This window comes from Botrytis sinoallii (assembly GCF_014898435.1).
Source record: "Botrytis sinoallii strain Bc 23 chromosome Unknown BSIN_008, whole genome shotgun sequence".
Lineage (NCBI taxonomy): Eukaryota > Fungi > Ascomycota > Leotiomycetes > Helotiales > Sclerotiniaceae > Botrytis > Botrytis sinoallii.
Window position 1 is genome coordinate 1069096 of NW_024066035.1, and position 26184 is coordinate 1095279.

Here is a 26184-nt window from a genome sequence, read left to right on the forward strand (position 1 = left end):
TGGGGCCTACAGAGATAGAAGTGGCTTGTGTACGCTATTAAAGTGGCTCAGTGGCTGAATTTCCAGGTAGTCCGGGTTTCAAGGTTCATTTCCAAGACTAGGAAATCTAGCAAGTGATTACTGTACATCCATAATTTTATCCACGCCGCAAAGTTGCTAGAATAACATTGAAAGATGTTCAATCCTTCCATATTATCGACTCTTATTAATCTCCAAAATGTTATGAACTTCTACTGACTCTACAACCAATTTCATATCAATATCTTATAGTCCATTGCGGACGCGCTTTGTGTGCAGTAACCACCTAGAACAACAACGACAACAGGCGACAACATGGCAAGTATAACTTTGCGCAAGAGATTAGCACTTCTATTTACTGTTTCAATCTTCACCATCGCTCTGGTATATTATTGGAGGCTTCAATATTCACCTCAAATCTCAGAGGAAAGATTGCGTCCAAAGCCCGTAATCCCGGAAAAGCCTGGTCTTATTAAGGAGCCACCTGGTCATGATGACACAAAGCTTCAACACTCAACAGCCTCAATTGATTCAAGCACATCAATTAATACCATGACACAAACCTCCGCTACTCCAACAACTTCCTCCATGACTTCGTCAAGCCCGAATGTTACAATTCCACAGGGAACGTATATAGGAAAACAAACATTAAAATACCCACAAGTCCTCGAAGAGTTTCTTGGAATTCCTTATGCATTACCACCAACAGAAGATCTTAGGTTTCGACCTCCTGTCCCGGTAAAGACATCAACAGCAATTTTTGATGCCACAAAACCCGCATCAAGATGTATGTCCGGTCCAGACAATCAACCTCAAAGTGAAGATTGTCTTCATCTGAATATTCATCGTTCCAAGAGCACCACGAATTCACCAAACGAAAAATTACCAGTTTTGGTGCATGTTCATGGAGGAGCTTTCAATTTTGGGAATGCGAATGATAGGGGAATAGCATCTCTGGTGGGCTGGTCTAAACAACCTTTGCTTGCAGTCACATTTGAGTATAGAGTAGGAGCTCTGGGCTTTTTGCCATCGAGGCTAATGGCTGAAGAGAAGGCTTTGAATTTGGGCTTGAAAGACCAGAAGTTGTTGTTGGAATGGGTCCAGAAACATATTTCAAGCTTTGGCGGTGATCCAGAAAACGTTACTCTGATGGGTCCCTCAGCTGGAGCTCATTCTGTGAGTTTTTTTCTTTTCTTTTTTCCCTCAGTATTACGATAATCTTGGTTAGCAACTTCAGGGCAACCAATCTCAAGCCATGCTTGTCTGCTCACTCCAATAGCTTGGAGTGCAACCTAATGATGAGGGATTTTGAATCCTGAGACCGTTTGAAGCGTTTAAACTTGTCGCGATATTGAATGAATTTATTTGGAATGTGGGTTCTGTTGTCAAATTCTAACCAAAGTTTCTCAACTGTTCGCGCATTGGAAGTTCTGTAGTTCGGGATAATGAAAATACTGCCTATGCTAGAGAATTAGAGATACGATCAGTACATCATTGTGGATTCTAATAATGATTCAGATCGGTCATCATTTAATGAACAATGATGGCTCCCCTTCCCTTTTTGCTAAAGCAATTATTGAATCTGGGGGACCAATAGCCCGCACTGTCTATTCTTACGATAACCCCCTCCATGAGATTCAGTTCTCAGAATTCTTAGATAAACTTGAGCTATCTAGTATTCCACGTACCGAAATTCTTTCGAGACTTTGCAGTCTTCCTGTTTCATTTATCAAAGCTGCCTCGGAACAAATCTTTGAATCTTACAACCCCTCCCTCCGTTAGCCCTTCCAATTGTGCATCGATGGATCTGGCCAAGACAGTATTATTCCAATACCCCCAATTGAGGCCTTTTTAAATAATATATATTGTCACATTCCTATTCTTACTGGCTATAATATTAATAAGGGATCTATTTTCATTCCTAAAACCGTTGATAAAGTAGGTTCCTTTCTCAATTTTTTTCATGTACTTCTATCCAATCTTTTTATGGAAGATCTCTTAATTATCGATTCCCTCTATCTAAATCCTGAATACAATCTAGACTCTTTATACGCTTTCAATAATATTACTCTTGAAATAAGAAATCAATTTCAACACCTCGATAAAGTATATGGAGATTATGCGTATATAAGTCCTATACGCCAAACTGCTTATTTTGCTTCTGGGGAATATCCCTATGAAAACTTTCATTCAAATTCAAGTTTGCCTAAATCAGCTCCAGTCTATTTCTATGAATATGTAGTTAATAGTAGTGTCCTTCTTAATGCCTCTTACGGTTTTCAATATCCCTTTTCTGTATACACACTCCAGGTAGTCAATAAATCCACAACGATCAAAGAAATCGTAGACTTGATGTATACTTACTGGATGTCCTTCATAATATCTCCAGCAGGAAATCCAAATGCAATTCCAGGTAGATATCCGACTCGCATAGTGTGGTCAGAATATAAGGATGAAAAAAGGAAACGACAAAAAATGATTTTCAAAAAAGGAAATGATGAGATTGCGGGGGGTAAGGAAAAAGGCGTGGTGGTAGAGATTGAAGAGGATAGGGAGGATAGAATGGAGAAGGAAGCTTGTGAATTTTGGTGGAAGAGAGTGAAGTTGTGGGAGAGTTGATTTTAGAGGGGGTGGTATTGAAAGGTGTATGATGTGAAAGATGGATTGTTATCGTACTGCTGCGTACATGAAAACTAGGATATTTGGAGTGAATCGGTTCTGTTCTAAAAACTTCTTGTCTCGGGAACTGGGAATGTTTATGTAGTGCGTGTCACTTGGTTGCGAGCCATATTGTATTATTTATCTATATCATCTCATTAGGTACATCTAGCACCTCTGAGCTACAAGGTTATCTCGTTGCAGTGAATCAGAGACTGACTTTCAAGATTCACCTAGGTGGGTAGGAATATTATCAGCGGGCGCTAGCGAACTCCATCCAGAAACTTATTATTAGCATCATTTTCTAGAGTTTCTCAAAAATGAGTGAATCGAGGTAAATCTAGATCTTAAATATCGCTTTGTTGCACATCTGCTCGATCTCGAAATTGACGTCATTAAATTGGGAGAGCCAATAGAATCACGAGCGCAAAGGAGAAAGCTTTGAGGGAGCTAATAGTTTATTATTAGTATTAGAGATATACTTTGGAAGGGATACTAGTGTTCACCATGATGCAGGGTTATGTTAAGGATTATAATAGATGGTATGGAGTTGATGAATATATAGGTGAATTCTATAGGGTGATGAGTAGTCACTATTTTATGTACGACAATTCGGTATGATTTGTATTTCGGAAAGAGGGTGTGTGTGGTAATTTTGAATCTTATAGTATGAGAATATTCAATGAACGGTTTCTAGACTGAGAATTATGTAAATGTACAGGTATCAGACGAGTACTAATCTATTTCCAGGTGTTTTGGTAGAGTATTTATATCTTATATAGAAGTTGAGCATACAATGTAAGATTGCAGTAACCGCTTTGGTTTCTCTGAAAGATTGAGGAATTGCGACGCAATTCTGATATTTTAAGATGAAAATAATTACTGAATCCATCTCCTATTGAAAATCAAAGAAGCTTTTCGTCGTTCTTGTTATGAAAGAGAGCTAGATGGCAACAGGGAACTTATGCATAAATTCGCTTCATATATATTTCTTGTTCAGAGGTTTATCATATATATATAAGTGATATATAATATATACACGAGTGGTGACTCAGATTTAATATTATTCTTTTTGAATATTGATTTCAATTTGATTATTTATTTATAATAATAAAGGATCTATATATATAGGCCTTTCAGAATTATCTAAAACCTTTTATTTTAACGTGGTTTATCAGTGAGTGGGTCATATCAGTGCGTGGGTCACTTTTATCTCAATTCATTCTCTTCTTTTTCAACATACGTTTTATCAACAACCCACAATGAATTCGAATATATAAGAAGCTTGTATACTTCTTGTTATCGAGGTTATTCAAAAAGACAAAAAGATAAGCATTCGAAAAGCTACGAAGATATATAATATCCTGAATACAACACTACAATATAGAATCAATGGTCTTACATCTCGTTCTGAATATCAATCTAAATCTAATAATCTTTCAAAACTAAAAGAGAATATCATTTCTGAATATATAATCGATATGGATACGAAAGGATTTCCATCTAAATTAAGAAATGTGGAAAATATAGCAAATCATATTCTTGAATCAAGGGATGTAAAGTATATTAAAAAGCTTTAGGCATATCGATTTGTAAAATATCGAATCGAATTAAAGACGTGTTTTGATTGCATTTATGATTTCCAAAGAATTCTCTGTGAAGATCCTAAGCTTATTGAGAAGTGGTTTCGATTAATTTCGAATATGTAAGCGAAATATAATATTTTCGATTGTGATTTCTACAACTTCAATAAAATGGGCTTTATAATGGATATAATATACTTCAAAATAATAATAACTAGTACTGAACAAAAGGGTAGAAACAAAACAATACAACCAGACAATAAAGAATGGGCTATAGCGATTATATGTGGTAATAGGGAGGGTGAAATTATATTCTTATTTCTAGTAATTCAGGGATAGGTTCATCTTTTCAATTAGTATATCGAAATCGGTTTTCCTGCGGATTGGGCTATTAAATCTATATCTAATGGATGGACAGATAATGAAACGGGTTTAGAATGATTAAAACACTTCGATAAATATATTAAGAATCGAAGAAAGGGCAAATATCGAATGTTGGTGCTAGATGGGCATGAAAGCCATTTATCAGATCCTTTTCAGGCATATTGCAAAGAGAATGATATTATATATTTAGATTTACTATTGTATTCAAGTCATTTAACTTAACCACTTAATATAGATTGTTTTAGCAATCTGAAATGTTTATATGATGGTCAAATTGATGGATTTATCAAGGTATATATCAATTATATTTTGAAGGTTGAATTCTTTATAGCTTTTAAAGCTGTATATAAAGAATCAATCATAATTCAGAATATGAAATTAGGGTTTTGAGGAGCAGGTTTAATATCCTTTGATTTTGAAACTATACTTTCGAAACTAGATATTCGAATTTATATACCTATTCCCCCTCCTCTCTTTTTCGATCTAGATCAATGGATTTCTCAAATCCCTTATAATCCAATTGAAGCTTTTTCTCAATCAACATTAATTAAATCTCAAATAACTTATTATCAATCAAGCTCCTCTATATCTATATTTGAAATTATATTAACTCTAGCTAAGAGTACAAAGAGATTAGCTTATGAGAATATATTTTTGAATATAGAGATTCATATACTTCGAGCAGTAAATAAGATATTAAGTAAATATCGACATACAAAAAAAACTCAAATACATTAAGGAGGAGTATTTATTGAATAAAAAGCTTTTGATATATTATTTCAATAAGAGATTGATATTCAGATTCAATACAACGAATATCAAAAAGGGAAAAATTCTAATAAGGAAGTATTTTTTAGTTGATATTGTAATAAGTGTGGAAAGATAGGGTATAATATAAGAACTTGTTAAAATGATTTAATAGACCCTATATCATGGGGCAGGCGGGCTGGATAGGGTTCTAATAACTTTGCCCTAATCTGGCAAGGCTATATTGATTTGAGTAATAGGTTCAGATTGAGGATTAAGATATAGTTTAAAGAGCTACAATACAGAATCTTTTGAGTTGAAGATATACGGAATTCTTATAGCGAGCTAGTCCAATCGGGTTCTAGCTTGCTTGCATTCTGGTGTGAATGCTTTTTTTGGTTTTTTCTGATAGGATTAGTATATTATGTAAGCTTATATTATGATATTACCTTCCTCCTAAGGGTCGAACTCTATCGAGGCGGTATGTTATAGTTTATAATCTATAGGCAAACGGGGCCCAATCAAATGGGACCGGGTTTGTTAGGATATTTATGGTGGAAGTTGCGGATCAGTTCTTGTATGTTTTCTAGGTAGCTTGTAGGTTTTTCGATCGGTGTATTGTAGCCGATCCAATGGATAGTATATTTCAGACAAGGTCCTTTATAACCTCTTCTTTTCTAACAAGAGTTTAGGATTTCGGTAACCTCAAAACGTTTAAGACTGTCTACTTCTATAAGGGGTAATGATAAATTACATTGCCTAAGAATAGAATTATCGTGTATAGGATATAGCAGGTTGATATGGAAAACAGAATAAATCTTTATTAAAACCGAAAGCTTTAGTTTATAGGTATAAAGGTCTATCAAATTCAGAATTTTGAAAAACCTGAGATTCTTCCAATCAAGCTTTTTCTGTAGATGCAGAATCTTGATATTTCTGGCATTCAGTTAGACCAGGTCATCGGGCAGATATCTACAAACAGGGGAACGGTGAGTATCAGCATTTTTCGAATATCGGGCTTGATTAATAATTAGTTTGGTTTATAAATATAAAAAGATAATTTCTATTTTAGTAATAAATTCTTTAGTATTTTGTATAACAGGATGGTTACTCTGGAACAGTACAGGCTCGAAGCTTAAACAGAGGTGGAACCTGTAGTTTGAAAAGAATGGGGTCATTCGGATACTTTCGAACTAAATATTGTTGATAGAGAATTCGGCGAATAGAAATCACTCTGCTTAATCATCTTGTAAGTAAACTATATACAACCGAAAGTATTGTTCCAATATTGTATTAGCCCTTTCAGTTTGTCTATCAATTTCAGAATGGTAAGCGATTAAAAGCTTAACAGCTACGCCCAAGCGCTTATAAATATGTTTCCAGAATTCAAAAACGAATTGAGCTTTACGATCAGATATAATAATCAGGGGTAAGCCGTGGAGCTTCCAGATATTCTTCCGGAACAAACGGGTAACCTTTTCGGAATTGTAGGTACCATAACAGGGCAAGAAATATTTCATTTTCATCAATCGGTTGATTATTATTATAATAATATCGAAACCAGTACTTTCGGGTAGATATATAATGAAATCTATTGAGATATCTTGCCAAACTTTTTACAGGATTGGAAGTAAGTGGAGAATTCCTTTCTGACCTCTACAATTTAGGGTAATACAATAATAATTATAACAATTACAAACCCACTGCGTAATATAATTGTAATATTTAGGTTAATAGTAGTTTCGGGATAATAATTCGAAGATTCGGGTATAATACGGGTGACCAGTAATGGGCGATTTATGGTACAAATAGAGCAGGTAGGTTTTCAGGGGGTTATGATTGGGAATGTATAGTTTTCCTTGGTAGTATAGTAGATTATTGTTTTCGGTATACTTAGTAAAAGTGATTTTCAAGTGTTTTGGGGATCCCTCTTGTAGGGATTTCAGAACAGATTCGGGTACAGGGTTAGCTTGATAGCCTTTGTAGAACAGGGTAAGCAAATCAGCAAAAAGGTTTAGAGGGTTTTCTGAATCCTTTAGTTGTATTACAGGGTTGGGTACAGATATGGCACATAGGATTGTAGGCTCTATAACTTTACCATTTTTTAGCAAAGTTATAGTATCGTTAAAATCCAAGTAATCAGTAATATTGATAAGGTTGGGGTTTCTCTAGCTATAGGTAATTACAGTGAAGTATACTTTCTTAGCAATCTTGGGTTCGATTAGGATAACAACAACAGGAAACAGATCAGAATCTAGGTTCTCTTGTTTCAGGATAGTATAGCTTTGATGTAGAAAGCGTTTATCCCCCTCCTTAGGGAAATCTTCTAACCTTCTAATTAGTGTATCAGGTTTGGCATCTAACTTTTCAGAGTAATAGGTAATTTGGAAATTAAATCGAAACAGAAATTCAGATTAACAAGCTTGATGGCAATTCAATAACTTTATTGTGGTAAAGTATTCTAGATTTCTATAATCAGTAATTATTTGAATTAGTAATACAACATCTTCCAACTCAAAATACTATTCTTTAAAGCAATGGATAATAACTAGCAATTCTTTATCGTAAATCTTATAGTTGCATTCAGCTGCTAAGTGTTTTTTAGAGAAAAATGCAATAGGTCTAAGTACTCTATTATTATTGTATTGGGAGAGTATTCCGATGGATATATAATCAAAGGTATTGGTTTCTATAATCATTTCCTTTTCCCAATCAAAGAAAGCCAAAATAAATACTTTGATAAATACTCGCTTCAATTAGTTGAATACTTCTTGATAGACAGAGCTTTATAGAAACGAAATATTCTTTCTGGTCAGGTTTATTATCGAATTGATAATCTTCGAAAAATCTTTAATAAATTATTGGTAAAAGTTCGAAAACCCAATGAATACTTGGATATCGATTATACTAATAGACAGTTTCCAATCTATAATTATTCGGATTTTCTCTAAATCCATTCGGATATTATTGCTTCCTATAATAAGATCTAGGAATTTGATTTCGGATTTCAGGAATTCGCATTTTTCGAATTTAGTAAATAAGCCGGCTTCTCTCAATGCTTACAGAACCTTCTGGATATAATGAATATATTCCTTTCGAGTTCGGCTATATATCAGAATATTATTTAGATAAGCAATGCAAAATACATCCAGATATTCTTGTAGGGAATTATTGATAAATTTCTGGAAGATTGTGGGAACCCTTGTTAGTCTGAATAGTATGATTAAGAATTCGAACAATCTAAATCGGATATGGAATGTAGTTAGATATTCCTATTTTTCTTTTACTCTTATATTATTAAAGATAAAGATAATATCGATTTTATTAAAATATTTTATTCCTTTCAGATTATTTAAAGATTTTTTTTATTAATAACAAGGGATATCGATCCTTGACCGATAAGTTATTCAAAGCATAATAATCTATACAAAATCAAAGGCTTCCATCAGCCTTTTTGATAAACAAAATAGGGAAAACAGTAGAAAAAAAGCTTGGCCGGATAAATCCTTTTCTAAGATTCTTTTCTAGCTATTCTTTTAAGACTTTTAATTCGAGGTGGGATATAGAGTACAAAGTATTGAAAAAAGGAACAGTTTCTTTTTTAAAATGGATCTTATAATCATATAGTCGATAAAAAGATAGTTTCTCTATATTCTTTAGGGAGAAAACATCTTTTCAATTTCGGAATTTGGGTAATAAATCTTTGAAATCAAATATCTTTTTTTTTTTTTTTAGAATATTATTAATTTGTTTGATCGATATCTGGAATATTTTATATTTCCGATAAACATAAGCCGAATAGACTCTCAGGGAAATTACAGCTATATTCTTATTCTTTAACTTTTTGGAGCGGGTAGGCAGATATACAGATCGGGCTTTTAAAGAAATATCTAGTAGAGTTTTATATAGGACGGGCGGGATAGAGTATTACAAAATTTGTAGCAAAACAAGTTATCGAATTGGAATGAGTTTATTGTAAAGTCGACACGGGGATTATATTTCTTAAGTTAAGCTATCCTTAGTATAATAGGATAGTGAATTAGCTTGATTATATATAAAACAATCTTCTTCTTGATATAATCGTTGATTTTGAGTTTTATTTAGATATAAAAGGTAACTCAATTATCGGGCAGAATGTTTCTATCAAATCCTATAACTTTGAATACTGTAGATAGTTAATATATTGATATTTTCTGAAAAGACATCCAACTTTGATTTATAAAGATAATTCCTTTATATCCGTTATTGACTATAGTGTATATCGAAAAGGTATCTTTTTCCAAAAACAGAATAATGAATAGAATTATTAAATCCGCATAATTATTTAGTTTATTTTTCAAAGGAAGATTATAAATAGTAATAACAGATAAATAGAGAATATGTAAAGGATTATCCTGATTATGGTTTAGATTAGATATATCCTATTTCCCGAATTGATTGAATTAGTTGATAAGCAGAGAGAAAAGCAAAATAAGGAACAGATAGGGACTCGGCCCCTCGAAGGACTATTCAGTATAGAGCTGGTTTTTGTAGAGCTGGTTATAATAATAATAACTCAAAATTGAACAGGATAGATATCAGGGTATAAGCAGTCTCGTATCAGATGGCTAGTAGAGTTGTAGTGATAGTATTTGTTGTATTCCCGCCGCAAACCCAGATTCCTAGTAATATATTCCTTTTTTTCTAAGCTCAGATTTATTAGATCTTCAGGAATAGATTTCAGGCTAACGAGTTGTAGAAATAGAGTAGTGATTATTCTTTAAAATAAAGTTTCGAAAATAATAGGATGAATACAATAGATTTGTTATTAGTATTGATAAAATCAGTTATCGAATTATTATAAATAGTTAATATATTAACGAAATTCACAGGTTGGAATGGGATTATACAATAGCATATCTTATAATTCGCAAAAGATTCTTTGAAATAGAAATGGGGTTAGAATATTATCAGGTATCTCTCCTTCTAAAGCAAGTCTTTAGAATTCCGCAAAGAAAGTGCTAAAATCGAAATGTTTTTGCTTCAGTATATATAGTTTATTCTATACGTTTTGTATTCGATCAGAATCCCCAAAAGCGTTTTCAAAATATTCGAGGAATACGGTATAATCAATAAATTGAGAAATCCCATAAGAGATTTTAGGTAGTATAAACTTGTATACCTTTTCAGTAAGTCTTTTAATAATGTAAATCAAGTAAACAGAAGTTGTTGGGAATCTATTATTATTCGCATTCAATTTTCTATATATTTATTGAACAAATCTATACAGATCGGAATGGATACCATCAAACTCTTTCGGATTGGAGATGCGTTTACTCAATTGAGTGATTGGAGTAGGTATAGTAAGTTCGAGAATAAAATCAGCAGAAGTTTTGGGGGATACAGTTTTCAAATGAATAGGTATAGTAGGTGTGGATTTGGTAAGACGATCGAGTAAATAAGTGTTTTGAATAACAATCTACTCATACAAAACAGCTTGAATACATTCGCAAACTAAGGATTCAGAAATTTCGCGTTCGAGCAATCTGTTAATCTCCTCCAGCTCGGCATAATACGCAGATGCCGATTAAAGGTATTGGTATCAAACCTGGGGTTCTCCGATATAGAAGCGTCAAATTCCGAGGAGTCCCCAGACCGGCTAGACGAGTGCGAAACAATCATCACAAAAGTAATATTTTAATAAATAAAAACTACATAATATCACAAAACAAGCAGATTAAATAAAGTTCTAATAACTTTGCCCTAATCTAACAAGGCTATATTGATTCGGATAATAAGTTCAGATTGAGGATTAAAATATAGCTCAAAAAGCTACAATACAGAATCTTCTGAATTAAAAATATACGGAATTCTCATAGCGAGCTAGCCCGATCGGGCCCTAGCTCGCTTGCGCTCCGGTGTGAGCGCTCCTTTCGGTCCTTTTCGATAGGACCAGCATATCACGTGAGCTCACACCGTGACACCCTAGATTATTAGAATCTTTATAGTTTCAATCAATTGATTTAGTTGTTGTTAAATAATATGAATTTGAATAAGTGAATTGAGGTGAAAGTGACCCACGCACTGATATGACCCACTCACTAATAAACCACGTTATCTCTTATATTTCTAATCAATATTGTTGTTGCTACAAGACTAGAATCTTCTATAAGCCTTTGTCGATTCTGATTACCCCTTATTCCTAGTAACCTTAAATACAAGGCATTAAGGTTCAACAATATTCATGTCAAAATGTGTTGAATGTCTGTCTATCATAGGCGTAAGAATAACAGTACAAAAATATGAAAGTCGTGGTCAAGCCTCCAGAATCCATCTTTCCAACATATTTCTTGAAAGCTTACCGGTACCTTCTAAGATAGTGTAACATGCATTCCCTCACTTCCTATGAAACTTTAGGAAAAATGTTGATATACATGCACTGGGCTTTATAACAGCTCACTTTACGTATATTAAAGGCCTAAGACCAGTGTATGACCTCAAATCGGCCGAATGAATTGCTTATGTTTACCGACAGGTTAGATATACATTTGGTTGTTTCAACTCTAAAGTATTATTTAAAGGCGTGTTTCTCAGACTAATATTCATTTTCAGTCAGAACCTTGCAAAAAATCAAACAATATCTCCCTTGAGCCCTAGACATCCAATTCAAACTCCAAAATGAGCAGCAAATATTCTAATAAAGATGAGAAAAACTCACGAAAACACTCTTCCGGATTAGAAAAAGGTAGTCCAATCCATTCTCCAATCTTCCAAATATCCATCACAATAAGAATTCACGAGATGAACTACCTGCTAACAAATTAGTCTCTGCTTCAAAGCATGCAAGTGGAGAAATTCATGCGACAAATGAATCTGCTACAAAATCTAAAGATTCCAGTGTCAAAAAGATCCATTCAGGTGAACAAGTAATGAGCACCAAGAAGGCAGATTCGATCGGTACAGGACGATCGAGTAGACCCAGATCGAGTGAATCCGGACCGAGTAAATCCGGCTCTTCCAGCCGAAATTCATACCCTGATCTTAACACGACCAAGCGACAAGCGCCCAAAGATAAATATTCATCTTCAAGCGAATGCAGCCCCATCAAAGAAGAGGTAATTCGACTGCTTTCAGAGTTGGTGAGGGAAAAGACAGAGATGAGGGGGAAAAGAAGATGATGCGATGGTGATGTGCTATGAAAAGTATATCGATAGGTACAAAGAGGTGTCTAAGAGATTTTACGACATTAACAATGAACGTCTGACACCGCTGAAGGCTTAGAGAAACTAGAAGATCTTGTGGATCGTGTTGATCTGAGGTTCTAGTTATTAGGGTAGCAATCATATGACTATACTAGCACCACTCGCTAGTACCTCTACAGCAACTACATCAAAAAGGGTTCATGGGCTTTAGCTTTTAGTTGTTAAAGTAGTATTACACAGTGTGAATCATAATTTGGTAATAATTTCATGACCCATGTAGTGATACCAACAATGATTATACTATTGGTTTTAAGAAGCTCCTTGTATGATAATAGAGAGGCAGAAGACTAATATGATATAGAAAGTAGATCTTAAATACATTGCTTTATTGTAAGATCTTATATCCAACGGACCTTAAATTATGACATTATTATATTGACAGAACTGATAAAACATTAAGGACAAAAAGGAAGGTTCCGAAGAAGCTAATGAATCACTAGCGCTAGAAATATACTTTTTAGTAGGATGCTAGTGTATATACTGTAAAAGAGGTTGCGGAATGGCCGTATGGCATAGAAGTGATTTGTAAGTTGATTTTTGAGATCTATGAAAAGTATCAGTTCATTCAAATTATCAGAGACGCAATTTGTATATTATTATATGTATCTGACGAGTAACAATCTATGGAATGTACGCGAGGTCAAGAGAATTAGCTTTTCAGCCTCGTACTAGCGCAACAAGTGTTGCTAACATATATACATCAGATCAATACACATATTTTAAACTTCAAAATTCGTATGCTTGCAGGGAAATCTTGAGTCCATTCAATGAGTAATTCGATACTCAATTTCATTTCAAGACTCAAGAGTAGATGAGTGAGTGAAACGTTAAATGAGTGTATCTTCACCCCTGTGGTGGCAGAATCCGTGGTTAACAAAACCATTATTTCATCAAGTATAATAAAAATTTAATCTTTAATATTGTATTGAAAAAATGAATCGTAAAGTATTAATGTAATTAGTTTTTATATAAATATACATATAATTAGAAAATTTTATTTTAAGAAACCTTATAGAAATTTTCGAAATTTATTGATTTTCGAAAGTTTTGGTTTAAGGCTATTTGCAAGTAAAAAAGTTTACTTATATTGAAATCGATTAATAATCGATTTCAAAATATAATTATATATATTAAAGTTGATTAATATTCTTGTTTAAATAATACATTCTGTGTTATATAGTATAGTGATAAAGCGTTTGATTAAAGAATGAATCGAAAATCAAATGAATGATTTATGAACAGATCTTCCTTTAGACTTTCGGCTAATGTCCTTTATCCACCCTTTAGCTTCCTCGCTCGCTCCCCTTTTTCTTCTAGCTCCTTTTCAATTCTTTGACCTCCTCTTAGCTCCTACGCATATACCCTTCCGTTCACCTATCCTTGTTCTATACTTGAAATCTCTAAGAGGCCTTTAGAGCCCCTTATTTTCTTTATATTTATTAAATATCAATAATAAACAATTATCATTTTAAACTGAAAATATTCATTAATAACGAAAAATATGTTTCGTTAGGAACAAAGAAAGTTTGAATTCAATAATGTACATATCAAATATTTATATAGGAATTTATACTGACATTTTATTCGTACAATCGGTCATCTGGGGTATACGCGGAAACGCACTGCCCACAATGCAATGGGCTTTTCACAAGTGTCACAAAGCAATTGTCGGGATATCGATCATGTGATCTAAAGAGGGCACCGTATTGCACTAGCGCTAGCATTAGTGCTTGCATTTTTATTATATCAAGTACTAGCTTTCTATAGTTAATAATGATCAAAACGAATAATACAATCAATTATATTGATAAGACTGAAGTACTTTATACTTTAATCAATATCAAGTTGATATTAATATTAATTAGTAATATCATAAATTAGGGTCTTGGATTTTATTAAAAAGCATTAGGTATTTAGAAATAGTATTCAGGATTGATAGAAATTCTGAAGAGACTATAAAGAAAGATATCATTGTATTGGGTATGGTGCGTTTTCTCTCCTTGTTGTACTAAAAAATATACTTTGGATAATTGTATCAGGAAAATATATTTAAAAGAATCGATTGGTTAAGTGTGACGAATCGATTTTGTATCCATCACGTATTCACCTTTGTATTGTATATTGTACAAGATAAACCCTTTATCTAAATACCTTTCATACACCCTCTTATACCTCTCATATCTATAATATATCTACAACCTTCGAAATACCTATAATCTATCTACAATCTTCGAAATACTTATAATCTTCGAAATACCTCTATACACATTCTATTATGTTGGATAGTGACAACACCCCGATTACCTTTAAGGTTATTAGTAAGGAATTATATACGGAAAAAAAAAAGAAGCATTACAAAAAGTAATTAAGCCTATTGAAGGAACAACAGGCTAATAATGGAATTGTTGATTTTGATTTTAAGGAGTTTATTAAATATATTAAATTCAAATACAAGCAATATGACTATGAGGATATCAACAACGACGAGTTAGCCGAGGTCTTTTATAATAACTTCAGTATATTCACAAATAGGCAATTCGCAAAGATCTATTAGTTGGATATACGAAAACTATAAATAGTATTATGTGTCTGAGGGGTATGGATACCGAAATTAGGTATTGAAGTATTTACAGCTTTATATAACCAATTATATAGATCTACTATAAATGTATAAACAAAAAACCAAGTTCAGAAAGTTCTGAAAGATTGTAATCTTAAAGAATCTAAGTTTAGATTTGGAATAATCAACAGATTTATTGATAACAACTTCGAATATGATAAAAATAATCGAAAAGATAATAAGAAAAATAACAAAGGAGGAAATCCTAATAATAATAATAATAGTAATAGTGATAGAAAGGACAATAGAGATCGATATAATAGGGATAAGAAACCATCGATATATTCTAATATATAATCTCTTATCAGTTTATCAAAATTTTATATCAATAAGGAGAAATATAATGAGAATAACAATAATTTCAACTTCAAACTTTCAATATTCTACAAAATCTCATAACATATAAAGGTATTTATAGATATACAATACAAGACATTTCTAATTATACTAAAGAACAGCACGCTCAAGTTCTTTCATACCAATTATAAAACACTATTATCTACATTCAGAGAGCTTTGTACTTATATATAGAGTAACTTTAAGGGAGAAAAGTATTAATACAATATACTATCTAAATAGAATAATATTATTTTCAAATTGATTAAAAAGGAATATAAAAACAAGCCACTTAGTGAGTGTTTTATTATTATAATCAAGTAGTTATGTATATTATAGTATCGATTTGATTCCGCTATACAGCAGATGTTATATCTATATAATAAGTTTATACTAATATATGAAAACGTTGAGGTATGTAACCTAGCTTGTTTTGACCCTAAAAAGAAAATATCTGGTTTAATCAATTAATTATAATAATCTATTAATATATAAGAGAAATCATATAAGAAAAAAGATATAATACTATTTACTAATAAAAGATTCCATAGTAATAATGATCAGAATAATTCAAGTGGTTTTAAAGGTTTTAGAAATAGTAATTTTAGAAGCAATAGCTTTAAAAATAATATTAATAGATTTCAATAACAATCTAATTCTTCGAATTAACGAAATCGTTGTTGGATATACAAGAAAGAGGGATATTGATCAATAAAGCATTTTTAGAAGGAATAGGATAAAAACCGATATGAATATTAGGAAAAGATTAATTTATTTATTTTTTTATTTATATTAATTAACGTCTGTTTTGGACCTCCCTAAGGGTATTTAGACGTGCTAAGATAAGGAACTATTTGAGCGGCGTGATCGTCGCGACCGAATTTAGCAATTTAACTTCAATGCCAGGGGCTATTCGCTCCTCTGTGGGTGCAATCCGCTTCTGTTTCCAGAAGGGAATGTTTGATCCGGGTTGTTGTTGAGACAGAGCTTGGTTCCCGGTGGATAGGCTCGTTGTGGGCTTCGATCCCTATGGTAGAGGAGAAGAAGCGAGAGTGGGTTGTTATTTGTTTAGCCGAGCAGCAGGGCTTTTGTGTTATATATTGGGTTTTGCGGTTTTTAGGGTGTAGTGTATTCGAGTGATCAGTTGAGTGATGAGTTTATAAGGGATGGGCAGCAAGCTTTGTTGAAAAGATTTAGGAAAAGATTAAGGATGATAATAATAATATATTTAATAAATATTACGATTAATGATTGATCGAATACGAGGGAGAAAGCTATTGATATAGAATCTGATTCAGAAATTGAAATGGGATAGTTCTTTGTAGATCTTGATATTGATGATATTAAAGAAGAAGCATTTTTTGTTAGTTTAGAATTTATAAATAGTTAAGAGATATTTAATCAGTTATTAATCAATACGATATTATATATGTTAATTAGAGATTCTGTTGAAGCTATTCTATTAGCAGAAAGTGTGATAGATGTTTTTTATGCAAATTATATAAGCAAGGAGTTCTTCGGTATATGTATCGATATAGCTTGTGCAGGTAAATCTATAGTTGGGATTGGACAATATCATATATGGCAATAGGTATACCTAGTGATATATGATTCACAATAGCGGGAGCGGCGAATGTATGCTTTGGGAAGGGGATTGTGATATTAATAGGTTTATTTTGTGTTGATATATTATTTGGATATGTTGTTTTCATATTGTGAATATTGATATTCTATTTTTATTGGGACTTGAGGATATGGATTAGCTTAAAGTATTTTATAATAATATTATTAACAAATTCATTAATTCAATTGATCAATATTCTATTATTAGGAGATGCGAGTATGTATTTTTGATATAGAAAGTGAATATGGATTAGTTTATTCAAGAGTCTATTTGCTAGAATGACTGTTATTTAATGATTACTGAGCTATAGTATTTATATCAACGATTCAGTCATCTATTTGTACAACACTTTTATAATATATTATAATATATAGACTATAATAAAAGCAATAACACTATAAAATATTTCATCAAATACTACAAGCATTATCAAATGTATAGCAAGTCACCCGGATGTTTCAGGTTCATTTTACTAGAGGATACTGAATTTAACTATACTATATATATCGATATCATATATATTACAGGCAAACCAGTTCTGCATATTGTTGATAAGGCAACACACTATCAAGCAATTTGGTTTTTTGAAAACGTTTCAGCTAAGTATATATTCAATATTTTTCGAGAATGCTGGATTAATGTATATATGGGACTATCAGATTATATTATTTATGATGCAGGAAAGAACTTTGTGAATAAAGAGTTTATTCAGAATACAAAATCTATATCAATCATTATTAAGAGTGTATTAGTTGAAATATATAATTCTGTAGGTATAATGGAGAGATATCATTATTCTCTATGTTATATATATGAGATCTTGATTAAAGAGCTTAAAGATAATAATTTGACAAAAGCAATGATCCTGTAAATGGTAGTGAAAACTGTGAATGATATAGTTGGACCGAATAGACTTGTTCCCATACTGTTAGTTTATGGGATATATTCTAGATTGAGTGATATTAACTCATCAACTCCGATAATCATTCAATATGTAAAAGCTATAAAGAAAGCTATAACAAAAGTATATCATATACAAGCTAAGAGACAAGTTACAGAAGTACTCAGACTGAGGAATAAACTATCTATAATATCAATTCTTATTTTACTACTTAATTTATAAGTTTTAATATAAAGAAAAGGAAAAGGTAGCAATATGTTTAGGTAAATGGACTGGATTATATACTCTGATTGGAATAAATGGGAAAACATATGAAATGGAATTCATTAATGGACCAACTAAATTTCGATTTACATCTATACAATCTTTTTATAAAGAATCTGAAGAAATCGAATCGAATAATAGTAATAATATGAATAGTGATGATGATAATGATATTATAGTAGTTGATATATTACGAATGGAAATATTATGATTGTAAATACTATTGTTAGTGGTATAATCAGATATGCAACTATGTTATTGTATGAGAAGCAACTTAACTAATATAATCAATTTAATAGATATCGATATTAAGCTATTATTATTGCAATTAATTATATTCTTGTAAGATGATATATTTATATAATATAAGGAATCATAATGTAAGAAAGTTGATGGATTAATGGAAAATGGAGTTTTTAAATCGTTTTAAAAGTTAGTATATTATTCGGAATATGATTATTTAAATTATGATTTGTTGATAAAATAAAAGAAGAAGGTATTGATAAAGTATATGCGAAATTACAACTAATGGTTCAGGTATATCAAGATGTAGGCAAAACCATTGTTTTGATGTAATTATTGACTATTCAATGTGTTAGCCAGTGTATTATATTTACACTTGCTATTATTTTACAAATGTCAAATAAGTATATTCAGGTCTATTTATGGGATATCATATAAGCATATATTCAATCAATCACGATTTTGAACAGACCTATTTATATGGAAGCATTAGAAGAGGTCGGACTTGATTTCGGATATGTGCTATATGTCATAAAGCCCTTGTATGGTGTACTAGAAGCAGGAAATCACTGGTTTGGAATTTACTACAATTATTATAGGGATAGGCTAAATATGACGCAATCTATATACGATTCCTGTTTACTTTATTCCAATAACAGTATCAGCATTGTAGGACTATAAACCGATGATATTTTTATAGTTGTAGATGAAAGATTTGCACAATTAGAACAAAAGTAGTTAAAGAAAGCCGGATTTATAACTAAAAACAGAAAGCAACTTATCGAAAATCATTCACTTAAGTTTAATGATGGTTTAATTACTCTTAAGGGTGATAGAATCTATTTGAATCAGGAGAAACAATGCGATAATCTTTGAATGGTTATACTAGAGAGCGTTGATATATGGGAAACGAGGAGAAAGATTCAAAAGAATGTTACTTCGAAGAACCAATATATCGCTCAATGTGCGAGAGGTGTGTATATCGCAATAGTATGTTAATTAGAGGCATTATACCATCTTTCAGTTGCTATCTAGGTAATAGATCCGAAGGAAGAAGATACTATTAAGCTCAATAAGGTCATCAAATAACAGATAGACAACCCAAAAAGAGAATTAACCTTTATATCTCTCGATATAGATTCTATCGAATTAGTTATCTTTATTGATGTATCCTTTACTAATAATACTAATCTATCTTTACAAATTAGCTATGTTATATGTTTAGTAGATAAATATAGTAATACTAATATTATTTATTAAACATCGGGATACGATGACTCTCATCTGTATGTGGTGTATTCTATAAACCTTTGATTATGTGATCGGAAAGTTAAGTAGAGTTAGCTGGAGCTAAATGGTGGTTATATACTAATCGGAGGTTGTATTAGGAGTGAAGATATGTGTAACTGATTATTAGAGAGTAATTGCAAAGATACTCGAAATAAAGGATTATCAGCAAAACAGAAATGAAAACTATTCGACAGTAAAAGGGAAATGAGAGTAGGATTGATATAGAACTATATTTTTACAAATTTGTATAGAAAGTAAAGCTAAAGCATATCATAACAAAGCATTTGCAAAGCGGAATTAGCCTTTGAAATAATAGATAATAAAGTTTCTATAATATAGCTGAGTTTGACTGAAGTTTGTGTTAGGAGTAGGGCTGATATTTTTAATTTAATGAATGAAAATCGATAAAACATTTCTGGGGTGTTAGTATGTAGAGTTTTCACAACCCAATAATATATACAATCTGTGGGTATACTGGATCGGATATTTACAAATGGTAAAGGGAGTAGTAGGAAGTATACAAAGGCTAGGACAGTGTTTATTGGGGCTGGCGGGAGTATATATAGAGTAGGAGGAGGGATGTTTTTAGTATTTTATTTTTGAGTGCATGGGAGTGGCATGGTGGTAGAGGAGCTCCGGTATAGGAAGGATGCTTTTAGTAAGTCATACTCGACAATGCTCAATCGGTATTATAGTGACGGAGGATTTTAGGTAGAGGTCAATCCTACGATATATATATATAATGCGTTCCTAGCGCTTTATTTTCGATTACAAATTATATATTGGGGGAGTGGATTTTACAAATAGAGTTTTGATTAGTGGATTGGAAATACTATAGAAAGGCTGTTTGACTAAGAATCTGAAATAACAAGCCTGCGAGATATAGTCGGCTTTGTTGTATAGGAAAGATCTGGTAAGGTAATGCGAAATGGCTATTAGCTGTGAGGCGTAGTATATAATAACAGTGACAGCGATACTATCTATATAACTCAAGAGGACAGATGCGTATGTCAGTCTATAATCGGATACTATAGGATAGAGAACATGATGGAGGTATCAGATAGGCTTAAGGAGTAAACAGAAATAAAGGCATAAAGGAATGGTTTTAATTCTGACTGGAATTTCCAAAGGTAATCATATAATAGGTGGTTTAATGTAATCAAAAGATTTTATAGAAACCTAGTACTAATGGCTTTATTATAAGTGAACCGGGAAAGCGTCTGTAGGTATAGCGAACCTATTTTGTATTATAATATATTCTAGAAAGTAGTTATAATATAATTCATTTCTGCCGAGGGATAAGAGCCATCTACTCCTCCGGCAGCAGGGAAGGCCAATTGCAGCCAGCCAGAATAAAGGTCCAGGTGATCAGCCAGTGCCTTCCCCGAATCAAGAAGACGACTTTAGTAGGGCCCTATTATATATCAGGGTGTTGAATGGATCCTACTAGAGGCTTTATGAAAGAGATAGCGATAGAGCAATTTCAGGAATAATGGAACAAGCATACACACAATCAGATCACTATATTCTTTAATAGATCGGAACAGACCAATAAGGATGGTAGGCGAGTAGGATATGGATATGTTGTATATAGAGGATAGACGGTAGTATGCAAAGGAAACAATAGATTGCATTACAACTCTTATATATTCGATGTGGAAGCGATCGGGGTATACCGAGGCCTTCAAGTAGCGATCAGAAATATCACTGGCATAAAACAAATGGAAATCTGTATATGCATCGATAGTATATTAGTGATATAGGGAATGAGAGGTATAGCCTCTATTATATCGCAGTGGGCTTTCCTCAAATACTACAAACTGATGTAAACACACTCGATCCAGATCAAATGGTCGTCAGGCCATATAGGGATCGAAGGGAATAAGCGTACGAATGCATTCGCTAACAAAGGGATAAGAAAATCAGCCTCAGAGCATGCGAATCGACCTATAGCAAGCGGTATCCGCTTTATAGCAAAAACTGCTATGGAATTGGCAGTACAGGCATAGTGGATCAAACAGATACCAATGCTCTCCAAACAGTATTAGAAATGGGATCCAAAGAGTACAAACAAATGCTCTAAGGAATTAGAACTCTTATAAGCAACTTTTTACTGCATGTTAGCGATCCGTTCAGCACATAGCGATTTCGAAAGTTATTACTAACAATTTAAACACGAGGAAGTAACAATTTACTGTTTATGCAGAGTATTCAAATCCCCCGAGTATATTGTGTATTGCTGCAAAGTCCTTGTAATCTATGAAATCTGGCTTTCAGATATCAAGTCTAAATATTTATCCTGCAATTAAGCAGCTCAAGAACAATTACTGAAACAGCTAATGTATATACCAGCCAAATTCGCTAAATTCATTGCTATAATAGATTTCTATAAAAGCATATGCTCTAAAATATTATTAGAAGAATAGAAAGAGAGAAGGAAAGGGATCGATTGATTTAGGCGAATATAAGCAGGAAGTAAAAGGGGATAGATTTAGAAAAGCTATGTGAAAAAAAATTGAAGTATATAGTATATTATATTGTAATAGAATGTATACAAAAGTTATTTTTACAGGATAAAGCAGTTTTCAAACAAATATTATATAGGAGATCGGAAAGCGCACACGGAGACGCTCAGAGGATCGGAGACAAAGGTGCAAGTGCGCTAGCCATCGCTTGGGAGGCTACTGAGGATATTGAGACCCCATCCCTAGGAAAGGGGGATCATGTAAACTAGAAGATCATCCCGCAGTTAGCCCAACCGTAATGCCCCCTGGGAGGCTCGCCTATACGGCCCGGTTGAAAATTACTAATAATAATAATAATAATTTATTGAACATCGATTAAATGTAAGAGAATTACTAGAAGTGTACTAGCTTTTGAGCTATATGTATTAATTCTAGGTTTCGATATAGGTACTGCTATTAAGGGCACTATTAATACTATTCTCAAGTCTAAGAAGTAAATATTGTTGATATTATGTATGGATTCTAAATCACTATATGACTTATTGACTAAACTCGGCATTAGCGAGGAAAAGCATCTTCTAATCAACATTATGGCTGTACGACAATGCTACGAGAATAGGGAAATCGGGGAGATTAAATGGATTGATGGGAAGTTGAATCCTGTGGATGTTATAATTAAAAATGGTGTATGTTAAGCTTTAAAAGACTTAATTGATATTAATAAAATAATCATTAAAATGATATATTGGGTGAAAAGAGAATAGTGGAATGGGAGTTAAGGGAATAGAAGTAGAATATTATATTTAAGATTGAATAATAGGTTTAGATTATATGATTATATTCAACTTAAGAGTTGTTAGTGTCGGGATATCGATTATGTGATCTAAAAAGGGTACTGTATTGTATTAGTGCTAGCACTAGCGCTTGCATTTTTATTATATCAAGTACTAGCTTCCTATAGTTAATAATGATCAAGACGAATAATACAATCAATCATATTGATAAGACTGAAGTACTTTACACTTTAATCAACACCAAGTTGATACCAACAGCAATAAAACAACTCGATGTCAGGATAAAGTGGTCATCTGGATATATGAAGATTGAAGGCAGTCATTGGAGTAGTGTAAGTTAGTATTATGATGGCTGATATAGACGTCACTGATACTACACTAATGCGTATAAAAAGTGATATTGCTCATTACCATGCGTATGATAGGCTGTACATATTAATGAACATATACTGAAATACAGCTTAGAAACTGAAACATTTCAATTAACCAAGCAGATAGGCAAAATCTAGTATTAATTTAGACTAATTAATATTCTAATACGATTTGAAACAAGCAAAAACCAATACAAAGAAAGAATTCGATAAAAGACTTAAAACTATTCAAAATACTGCTATCTCTTTATTATTATCAAATTAGAATCTTATTAATATCATTTTCTACAATCTATTGCTCTAAATCAAGCCAAGACTTCAAATACTCCAATCTTTCAATGAATTCAATTGATAAATGTTCTCGTTTATTAGTATAAGTGATTTTTGCTCTACTAAAAACTCTTTCAGCCGCTATCGATAAGTTAGGTATTAATAAAATATCAAATGCCATTTTGCTAAGGTTAGGGTATAGATTCTGTTGAATTCTTTTAAGTCATTATTTTCTAATATTATTAACTTTATTAAGAGTTGGGTTTAATAAATATTTGATATACTCATTAATAGATTATCGATTTGTATGTTTTGATTCTAAGTGTACAATTAAAACATTATCACTCTCACCAAAGCTTGATGTTGATGAAAACGACGATAGGGATACAAAAGCTTCAGCTCGATATTGTGTTTGCCAGTAAGTTTCTATATGAGCTTTTGCTTGAGTAATCCAATGTGGATAATCCTATTGATATTATTAATATGATTCCAATAGTAAATCATTAAAAGATCTATATATACTATTCAAGATAATTCAAAATAAGATTACTTTTGTGAAGGATTTAAGACAATTGTAGTTACATAAAGGGGTGAATCATTTGTTAAAGTATAATATTTCTCAATTTTTGATTACTTATTGTTACAACTCGGATCTATTTATGTGTTATTTGTATATTTTTTTTGAAATTAAATTAATTAGCTTTTAATATAAGGAATGCTAGATGAATCTAGTAGGGAAGGGAAGATAGAATGTGAATATTTAAAACTTACTTTTGTTTTCTCAAAGTGTTTTAATAAGTACTCTAGTGTAGGTAAAACACGATTGAGAGTAGTATTATTACTTTCAGAAAATTGTGTTGCATTTTTCAATACAATAAATATCTTTTGAAACTTATCAAGAATATCAAAATCTTTATTAGATAGTTTAATAGCTCTTGGAGTATTATCAGAATATAATTGCCATTATTGTTTATATACATTCTTGATTTTAAGGTTTTTAAAGACACTGCACATCTTCTTCCAAAAATTCTATCGAATATTGTTGTCTATAGGGATTCGTTTCCCTGTAAAACGAATAAAGTTTTGTGTTTTGTGTAAACTCTTTTGAAGCAATGTTGTAAAACAATAATACTTTCCAATTGCACTCTTTTTCCTCCATTCATCTTATTATTCTTTATTTGCAACCTCAATCCCAGTTGTAAGAACTTCGACATTAATGTTATCTTCAAAAATATTATTAATTTATTGATCTATAGATTTATCAATAAACATTACAGCTTTTGCAACTAAATTGATGGAATATGTAAGACAGTATATACAAGATTCAATTGAATATCACTCCATATCAAACTTATCAAATAACACTAAAAATAATTAATAGGAATACTAAAAAGAATGAAATAACTTATTAGAAGACAACGCTTATACACAAGTATCGTTATTTGATTCATTATCCATCACTATCGCCCCCAATTTAATTGCAATTCCATATCTTTCAATCTCTTTTACAAGAACTTTTACAATATTTTTCTTGGTATATCGATCTATAACCTCTTTGAGAACAAAAATAAGAGTTTTAAACACACCATCTTGATCAATAAACTATACAACTAAATCAAGAATACTATATCCGTTAGGGGAAATCCAAAGGTCCTGAATAAAGTGAATATTCGATTAGGATATGTACAAAACCTATCTAATACGAAGTTGATTCTTTTTATAAATTCGATTAACCTAAGAAATTAAGGTTTTTTGAAAATCTGGAATCTATATAGCTATTTGTTTATTGAGATAATAAAGAATAGCTCGAAACTCATCACATTCAATAAGCTTTGCTGATAAAGAACAACATACAAATAAGCATACAAACAAAAGCTCTAAAACATAGAGATCTAAGATATACTCATCGAAAAGATTTTCAAGAATTTCTTTATCTTTTATTATTCTGCAATGCTTGAATCCAGCGGATTTGCTAGCATTTTGCATAGCTTGCTATATAATAGCTTGGACATATTCTCGATACTCTTTTCAAAAGAATACCTCACTAATTGAATAATAAATACACAAATGTACTACAATAATACATATACCATTAGATTCGAGATACTTTTGTTTACAATAATAACATTTCCATTAAACTTTACCTCGATTGTTGAGATAAATAGTATTGGAATCAGTATCAGGTATATATTTCCAGATTCAAGAATATCAATGTTATATATTAAAAATTATAAAATGTATTTTAACTTGAGATCCTTTAATATTGAGTATTGTAGATATAGATATAAGAATAGATATAAGTCCAAGTATTTGAGAATCTTCTTGAAAGTTACATAGAGTAGGTATAAGGCTGGATAGAGGGAGGATATCAATAT

At 32.0% G+C, this 26184-nt stretch overlaps 2 protein-coding genes across 2 annotated transcripts; both read left to right on the plus strand.

Moving 5' to 3' along the window:
* Positions 1-333: 333 nt before the first annotated feature.
* Positions 334-2637, plus strand: EAF02_005339 (uncharacterized protein; the record flags this gene model as incomplete). The annotated part of the gene is made up of 3 exons (XM_038901387.1): positions 334-1194; positions 1537-1795; positions 1835-2637. The coding sequence occupies 3 exons, from the start codon at positions 334-336 to the stop codon at positions 2635-2637; spliced, it is 1923 nt and encodes a 640-aa protein (XP_038758727.1).
* A 9087-nt stretch (positions 2638-11724) lies between these two features.
* EAF02_005340 (uncharacterized protein) lies at positions 11725-13077 on the plus strand (the record flags this gene model as incomplete). Its single annotated transcript, XM_038901388.1, has 4 exons — positions 11725-11904; positions 11982-12114; positions 12195-12484; positions 13072-13077. The coding sequence occupies exons 2-4, from the start codon at positions 12048-12050 to the stop codon at positions 13075-13077; spliced, it is 363 nt and encodes a 120-aa protein (XP_038758728.1). The 5' UTR covers positions 11725-11904; positions 11982-12047.
* Between the last annotated feature and the right edge of the window lie 13107 nt (positions 13078-26184).